Source organism: Electrophorus electricus, chromosome 3 (assembly GCF_013358815.1).
Source record: "Electrophorus electricus isolate fEleEle1 chromosome 3, fEleEle1.pri, whole genome shotgun sequence".
NCBI classification, from domain to species: Eukaryota; Metazoa; Chordata; class Actinopteri; order Gymnotiformes; family Gymnotidae; genus Electrophorus; species Electrophorus electricus.
In genome coordinates, this window is record NC_049537.1 from 7,383,018 (window position 1) to 7,392,500 (window position 9,483).

The 9,483-nt window shown below is 39.8% G+C and overlaps 1 protein-coding gene across 1 annotated transcript in view; it reads left to right on the plus strand.

Moving 5' to 3' along the window:
- Positions 1-9,483, plus strand: part of slc9a7 (solute carrier family 9 member 7) — a 42,879-nt gene that overhangs the window by 481 nt on the left and 32,915 nt on the right. The window contains exons 2-3 of the mRNA XM_035524100.1: positions 4,550-4,752; positions 4,962-5,039. Coding sequence (XP_035379993.1) covers positions 4,550-4,752; positions 4,962-5,039 — 281 coding nt within the window. The remainder of the gene's footprint in view (positions 1-4,549; positions 4,753-4,961; positions 5,040-9,483) is intronic.

The window sequence follows — 9,483 nt, forward strand, 5'->3', positions numbered from 1 at the left end:
GACAAGCCAAATGAAAACACTACGGATTTCCGTTTGTAGTGTTTACAGTGTTTCTATAATATCTAGTAATTTAAAACCCGTTTGTTCTTTGACACTTTTGTACTATATGGTTCGTGGGTCTTGGCTGAATTCTAGAATGTACTATTATAGTAGATGCAATGCAACTTCATACTGTTAAGCATCCCTTTCAGGGATCAACTCGTGCGTCACATTGGGCAAACTAGCATCATACTCATTTTCCCTGTGTACCGGGCTGTGCATAGATTGCGTGACTCAGCCAAAGTACGCCTGCATTTATCAGAATTGATCTCTTGGTAATGTTGGGTAAAACTCCACACCATGCTATACTTGATGAAAACTTAAAATCAAGGTGTGGAACACGTCTGTAATTCGGCATCTGGAGGAATGCTGTCCAACGAAACACTGCCAGCTCATCTGTAGAACAAAAAATACCATGTGTCTGTCAAGGCTGTAGATGATTTCTTTGTGATGGCCTCTGAAAAAAGCAGCAGTTGAAGTTCAAAGTTAAAATGTTGGTACTCTGAACCTTTATTTGTGTGTGTGTGTGTGTGTGTGTGTGTTTGGACTGTTGATGCAGCTGGACCCAAGATTTGTTCAAATCAGACATTAACATGAAATTAACCTTTGTGAGCTGTATCTGTTGGTTTTGAGTCCAAAGACTGTTCTACCAGAGCTCCCCAGACCGTACCCACTGTTCAATTGAAAAGGCCCCAAGATGGCCTCAATCCTTGTAATGGACCTAGCAAGAATGTTTCATGTGTGAAATTCAAGTGTGATTATAGTACTACAATTGTCATTTCAGTTTTAGGGTGCAAGATAATGTCCCTGAAATGAAGAGAAGAGCCATAATATTTGCAGTTTAGCCTTTGGTATTCCACAACGATGAGCAAGAATAGACATTCTCATCTGTTCAGCCTTTGATTAAGCTGCCAGTACAGGCTAACACTGCCACTGCATGACTATTTACCTGAAAGGGTGAAGCCATACTTTGCTGACTTGAGGAAAAAAATCTTAAACTTCCCTTGTATTATAAGGGTTGCTTTACAAACACTTCTCTGTGTTGCACCTTTTGGATTAGAAAAAATTCATAGTCATTATATTGAAAGACATTTTATGATGTATATTGTTCATTTTGCTTATTGACCAAATTATTCACATTAGCCATTTTCTCATTTTATTAACATGGCTAATTCTTTAAAGGATATAGCAGCATATTGGTATTCTAAACAGCCAGGTGAACTGGAGAGTTGTGCTGCTGCATTTCGGATTTCGTTAGCAAAGGTATGATCATCCTGTTGTCAAACAAGTCTTACTTCACTTAAAACTACAGTCTACATGTGGTAGCAGTGTAGTCTCCGAGTCGGGAGCAGGGGAAAGTACTCACTGGCCGTTATAAACTCTGATGTGTGGGACAGGTCAGACTCTGCCAAGGTCCTGTAAATTACAGAGGAACATTGGGAAGAATGGAGCACAGTGATGAATACTGGTGCTCCTGCTATAAGAAACCTCATGCTAAGCTGCTTGTGTAGATTTGGGATGAGGGTGGGTTTTGTCTTGAGCCACTCCACTGTACTCTTAAGGGAGGAGGAGCTGTACTAAATTGGGTTTCATGAACAAGTTTGAGTACTTAAGGTTTAATTATTTCTCCTTGATAATTGATACCAAGGGAGGCAGGGATAAGCAGAGAGAGAGGAATGACTCCAGACCAAAGGCTTGGTGAGGTTCCCCATTGTTTTGGTGTTTCAGACAAAAACCAGATGGAGGTTCAACAAAGTATGCAAGTCCCTAAATTGGTTAAAGCTGTGCTAAACAGTTCTGTTTAGATGATGTTATTCTACAGACCATTCTTTAGATGATTCTTTAGATCACACCTCTTGGCTCTCATATTTTGCTGAATTGTTTAATGTTGCTGTATTGTAAGGATGGGATATCAGCAAACTTAGACCCACAACAGTGTCACAAAAAATCCTCACGTGGTAGAAATCCCTTACATCAGTAATGGCTGTGTGCGTAAGCATGTTGGTGTTGACCTGGAAAAATGGCTTTGTGGTGTTACATTTCGAAAGTTGGTCTATGATGCACATAGTGTATATTATCACATGAGTATTTTTGCTTTTTTTTTGACTGATTCCAAAACACAGAAATGGATCTGGATGAACAGAAATGCCTGTCAAGTCACATTTGGGGTTAATGAGCGTAATACCTGGTTGTATCATGTTTGAGGTTGCTGGGCAGATAATGATGAATTATTTTGACCTTTTGCTTAGTCTCAGGCCCCTGTATGACACTGAATCTCTAACTTCATGCAGCATTAGGCTTAAGATAAACGATTTCCTCCACAGGGACGAGTTATATCTTTTAAGATATCTTCAAGAACATGATTAGAATTGTCATTTGAAGCGACACAAATCCGAAATGAGATCTAATTTTCTGTAATTCTCTAACGTCTAGTATAAATGACATTTTCAGTTATCTGAGAAACCGTATGCATCATGGACCATGGAACGCGTTTTGAATTGATCAGTTGATCGTTATTGTTAAAAGGGAACTACACAACAGTTGGTTCAGTTGCAAATTAGGGTGTAAAGTTTATACTAATCCCTATAGTAGTTTAAAACTAACAAGGTGTATTTGTTGCACCACAGCGGCAGGTTTTCGTGCTAAAATGGCCTACATACATCTGTAGAGTCAGAATAATCGTTCAAGATATCCACAAACACATTATGACTAGTTGGAACGATCAAGATATCTGAAATGCAAGAGCCATCTAGTTAACAACGCATTCAAGATGGCCATCATTTCTTTGTAGGCATCTTAAAAGGACTTTAGGCTAATCCTAAATCAAATTAGGGATATCTTTTAATTCAGTTTTGGCTAGTCATAATTTACATTCAAGATATCCATAGTTTAATTTGCACTAGTGAGAACTTTATTTTCAGATATCTAAAATACATTTAAGATACATTATGAAGAAATTTAACATATCTTTAACTGGACTAATGACTAATCAGAAACAAAGTGGGCATATCTATAATTTGCTTTACAACTAGTGATAACATTTTGGATATCCTAAATGTATATTGTGTATAGTCAATAATGAATTTCAGGTAGTTTGAATTGAACCTCCTGTACAAATCAACTGCAAATGTGATGTCATTCATTGTAGTCAAAATGTAATTTGGGATCTTGATTAACATTATGTCTAGTAAAAATGTAATTAGAGATATCTTGGACTAGCATTATGTCTAGTCAGAAATTAACTGCAGATATCTTTAATGCAAATCTGTTCAGATCAATAAATGTTAAAACCACTTGCCATAGTTCTACTGCCTGCCCGACACAAACTACTGCTGGGTTTGGAGGGACCTTCTGGTCTGTGTGGTGCTGCTGTCTGCCTCCTGTGCATCTCAAATGAGCCCAAGGAGCTCCATGGTCCTCCACGCTCTTAGTGGACTGGCTGTTTTCCTAAATGCAAAGGCCTTTGTGAGAACTAAGCTGGATAGTGGGCAGACTGTGGCCAAGGTCAGCGCCTGCCCGTTTGGCTCCGAGTGTGCTCCTGGGGCTAACCCAATTACTAATGCTCCCCACATGCTGATTTAAACCCAGCATGTAACGGAGCATGCACCGTAGGTATTGTCAGCATTCAGCCTCTGACTGTGTGTTGGGGTTTGCACTTCACATGCACCTGACCTAATCCAGTTGTACAGCAGACACTAGGCTTGTGCTTACTTGAATATGAGCTGTTTCACAGAGGCCTGGTCTCTGCTAGCCTGGAAACCTTGCTAACTCCTCTGTAATAACCACCAATCTCCCATGTTTTTATCATCAAGGTCTATACATGTGCAATTATCTCGTGGTGGTCATTTACCTTAACTGTAGTGTTGATGCCAAGAGTCTGGTGTGGATTGGCTATGTGTGCCGAGGCATTTTGTGGTTCCTTTTTTCTAGGTGAAGGTGTATATGGTCTTGAACGTCTGTGATCATGTTTTTGGGTTCTGAATGGAGATCTGTAGTGCTGCTGGGTACTCCTCACTCCACATGCCAGAAGCTCATTAGTATGGAAATGCTCTCCAACAGATTTGTCACAGCAGGCAAATGCACTCATAAAGCACCCTCACTGAGAATAGGTTTGTTTTTGTGTGTGTGTGTGTGTGTGTGTGTGAGGTATTAAAAACTGATTATTGTATGTGCTATAACAATACAGTGAAAATAAGTGTGACATTTCCTATAAAGAAATATACCACTAATATTAAAGAAAAAGCTTACCGAATACTTTAAAATTGGTTTTAAATCAGTGTAGTCTTGCGTTAAAACATGTGTATAAAATTTAGACACCTGTCAGATATTTCAACATGCAAACATTGCCACATTCATTATAAGATTCAAATCTAAGTTTATTCACTATGTGCCACATGTATTTAAAAAAAATAATAATTTGACACCTGTCATCCGTCCCATCATCCCAAAATAACGAGGGTATGTCTGCATGTGTGAGAGATTCCTTACCGCAACACCTGACTGTTGGCAGGTTTGCTGGTGGGTGTGATCCTGCGCTACGGCATCCCTTCCACCAGCTACCACAACAAGACGCCCCCTAGCTGCACACTGCGAGAGCGGGCCGTCAGCACACTGCTCCTCAATGTCAGCGGCAAGTTCTTCGAGTACACACTGAAAGGCGAGATCAACTCCCGCGAGATTCATAATGTGGAGCAGAATGATATGCTCCGTAAGGTATGCCCCGCATGCTCACACAAACGTTTCTAGTGTGCACCTCAGAAACTAAACCTCTACTCTAATTAAATGGAGAAGTAGGAGCATTTTTTGCTTTTGACATTTTAAGTTGGATTATTTATTGTCTCTGGAAATGGGCCAAACTTGTACTTGAGGGGTGTATATTTGATCCATCTGTTAAAATCTCCATTCCCTTTTTGCTGTTGCAGGTCACCTTTGACCCAGAGGTGTTCTTCAACATCTTGCTACCTCCCATCATTTTCCATGCTGGTTACAGCCTTAAGAAGGTAGGCTTAGGCAGTGGGGGTGGGGCCTCCATAGCCTCGTAACGGCACAATTGGGCAGATATGCTTGGCTGATCTCACTAAGTGAGGTGTTGGGTTGCTGCACCACCGTGCCCTTTTGCATTACCAAACTGACACATGAGAGTGGCAAAAGGCAGCCACCTCTTTCTGTTCCGCATGGAAGCCCAGCTGCTGGGGCAAGGCTGGGCTCGTTGGTTAGGGACAGTGATGGCCTGTTGTTGTTGAGAAGAGCTCATTGGCTGATGGCTCTTTTTAGGGGAAGTTCACTGCCGATGTATTTCACTTCCTTTCTTGTGTACACAGAAGCAAAGAATTGTATTCTGAAAGTGGTGTTATGGTATTGCCTTTTAAAAGCTCAGTGTTACTTGAGCCTTTTTGCTGTTATACAGCAGATGCTTAGGGTAGGGCTGGGGTACTTTTGACACAGTTTAGAAACTCAGGGAGATTCCAAGGTTTATAATCTGTAGGCTGCCACGTGCAATATGTTGTGGGTTTTTTTTTTTTTTGTTTTGTTTTTTTTTTTAAATTATTTATTTTTTCATGCAAAATGGTATAGCTGGAAAGAACCAGTCTTGGGGAGAAGTTTAGATAAAATGTTTGAGTGAAGTCTTTGCATCACAGACTGAACTTCAGTGTGTATTTGTCATGGCTGCAGCTACACTGAATAAGGCTACATGGAGGAACATGACAAAGGAGGACAAGGTTTGGGTAGAGCATCCTCCTTCATCTCAAGCAGGACATTTTTTAGTGGCAGAGCCCAAACCATGGAGGTCTTCACTGATGCTCTGTTGGTTTGCCCTGCAGCACCTAGTATGGTGCTGTGTGCCACAAATCTATTTGTGGTTTTGTACCAGCAGCTTCCAAAGTGGCTGTTACTTGTGGCTGTTGGAGCTTTTATGTCAACTTGTGCAATCTGCTGAGAAAGCAGTTAGGAGGATGGAGAAATGTTTCAGTTCCAGTTGGAAGAAAACTGGGGATAGAGGCAGGGAATAAGGGAGAGGTGCTGAGAACTTGTTGTTTTCTTCCTCTGAATTGCACCTAGTCACATTGAGTCTTTTGCTGATTGTGTCTGATGGTGATGATGAGGGCTTTTTTGTAGAGCCCTACATGAAGCGTGCTTGCTGGCCAGAACCCCTGTTTGAACACTGCCTCACACTCCCCACGTCCCTGCACTGTTCTTGTTTTGTTCTATGTGAGAACTGGTTTTGATGGAGCTGGGGACTCTTTGAACTCAGTGTGGCCTTTTCCCACTCGGCACTGAATCACGGAGAGAATGAGATCCCGGGTGAACTTTTGGATTCTTTTTATCTTTCCCAAAAACTCCCATCTCCCTTCCCTGATACACACCCGTGCATGTGCGCACACACATACACGCAGGCATACAGTTGTTGTAGCTGTGTTGCTGGACAGTAAGGAATCAGTAATGGTAAGGAACAGTAATTGTAACACTGGCCTGGCTGCTAATATTGGAATGAGTGTAAGAATGCATACACTACTCTTTGCCCTACTACACTTTTTCAGACCATGGAAAATTGTCCTTCAACTGGAATCAGGTTTATCCATCCAAATGCTGTAGGTGAGGCAGGTGCCCAGGGAGACTTGCTCCACATCCTTCCTCTTCACCTGCAGCCTCAGTGTTCATGCCATAAGCATGCTGTAAGCAATGACATAAGTGCTTTTGAGTTTGATCAGATTTGACATTAGACATCACGAATGTATCAGCATTCACTTTCTGCCAGTAATAAGTTCTAATATTTCATGTAACACTCTTCTAGTAATATGATTAAGTCTTCAGCAAGTTATGTTTTTGTCGAGGACCATGCACAAAATCCATTAATCTCAAAAAAGAAGAGATGCTTCACAGCAGTTAGCTAATAGCAGGTAAACATGTCAAATGCAAAAACACAAATCAAAATGCATTTATTTTGGGTTTCATTGTATAATTTATATTTCTAATATATATTTATACATCAATTCACACCTCTGACCTTCTACCCTAACCAGCCCAATTACATAATAGGCCCTATCTATACAGTGTGCACAATCCTAATAAGAGAACAAAGATAAGAGTCTGATTATGTTCACGCAAACAGGCTTGATTTTTAGATACTTTTTTTTTTTTTCTTCACAAGAAGTCTTAAAATCCATTCATGTTTTCAAATCGGTGGTGCATGTGCTCTGATCCTCAGATATGAGATGAACAAAGCTCATACAATAAAAAAGGACATACAATAAGAGAAATGAAAGTCATCCTAGATACTTCCATCATGAGTTTCTACTATATCTCAAATTGGGTTGTATCTTATTGTGTGGCTCATCTTTGTTTTTCTTGAAACTGAGTAGTATCCAGAGCAATACCTAAGCATTTAAACTCCTCCACATTTCTTTTTAGACTGTTGCCAAATTTTAATGATAGTCCCAGAACAATCCCATTTATTAGTGAAGTCCATGGTGATTGCTTTCTCGAGATTTAACCCAGAATCCCTGAGCTATTTTGCAACTTTATCTATAGCTTGTGATAATTTGGCAGCAACTTGCACTGCATCGTTCCCATGAGTATACAGGACTGTCATCTGCATACATATGAATCTCCACATTGGTATATACTGATGGTCATTAATATATAAACTGAAAAACAGAGGTCCTAGTATAGAACCCTGAGGAACTCTAAGAGAGAAAGTTGAGATTGAATGGGATTTTATCCAGTTATGTACATGAATGGAAAGTTTATATTGAACTAACATTTTTAAAAAAGGATGATTTTAAAGTGTCAAAGGCCTTGCAAGGTTGAAGAAAGACTGCCCCATGCGTTCCCCTTTTATCCAAATTTGCATTTATAACTTCAAGAAAATAACAACGTACTGTTTCAGTTCCCTACAAGCTTTCATTTTTGAAAATTTAAATATCATTTTTCTGATCATTGCCATTAAATCTTCACTAATCTGTTTGCTATTGGAACGGTGAGCAGTGAGGAGGCGAACACGTGCGCAGAAGAACGAGATTTATTAGGGGCAAATCCAAAATCGTAGTCATCGGAGTAGTCCAGGGTCAGTTTACTGACATGGAGAGTACGAGGATACATTATGGCAAACAAGCAAACAAAAGCACACGAAGGCAAAACAGGGGAAGCAGGCTATAACAGAGGCTAAGAAACACGAAGGCTACGATAAACATACAGACTAGGAGGCACCGAGTACAAACTTATGGGCATACAGATACAGGCTTTCAAAAATATCCAAACAGACAATCATACATTCAATGAACAGCTAAGACAAAGGAAACAAGACAGGGTTTAAATACATGAACTTAACAAAACTAGAAATGAGGGACAGGTGTGGAGAACCAAACAAAGGGTGCAGAAAACGAAACTACAGCATGGAACAAAAGCACAAGACAGGCAAAACATAGAACATGGAAGCTAGGAGGGACTAACCGTGACAGCTATTTTTTTTTTTTTCTGGTGATTTTAAATATATAATTCGGTTCGTCTTATTTCATTTTTTAATTTGCTTTATGCTTTTAAACTTTTCCTTTCAATTGAATTCATACAGTTGGGAGAGTTTAATTTGAAAAGGAGCACTATTTTCCAGTTACGTTGTTTAATAATAATGATAGTTTTTGCAGTTGGTGGGCAATAAACTATAATTACAGTAAAAGACTTCTCTGAGGGCAATGAATACTAACTCCAACACACTCCAAAGAACTATTAGGAATATCCCAGAGTTTACATGCCTTCCTTCACATAAATACATAACCCACCCCCTTTTCTGTAAAGTCTTGTGAGTAGACATTATAGCCTGGAAAAATAAACATGCCCAATGGGGATGCGGGAGTTAGCCAAGTTTTGGAAAGATGCGAATAAACCAAACTGAAGATTAGTAGCTGCTCAAGTTTGTGTCAATGTCCATCAAAACTTCGCATAGGTTTTACATAACACTAGTGTCATTACGTTTTGCATGATTTACAGTCTGAAATATTTTAGCAAGCTTTTTTTTGTGTTGTGTATGATTATCTGTGAGACAATCTGGTGCTCATGATTATCCGTGAGACATTCGAACATGTAGATGATGTGAAATTAGTTGATCTGGAGCCAGCAATTTGTATAGTGTTCCATTTAATTACATAGTTAACCAGGACATGCTCTTGTGTTGTGGCAGCTTCCTGCAGTAGTAGGATGATTGGGGGAAATTTGGATACTGCCAGTAATCTGCAAACAGTAAATCCAAAAATAAGAATTGTAGCATCACACTTGTTGGAACCCTTGCGCCCAAGATTGAGTTGGACAATACTAGAACAGTGCAGAGGAAAGAATATCTTCATTTAAAATAGTCATTTCAATCCTGTTTTGATGTTCATGCTGCCAGCACTGTACAAACACTCAACCATCATACTGGAAGATGGGGTGTATAGTATGTTGACTCCACAA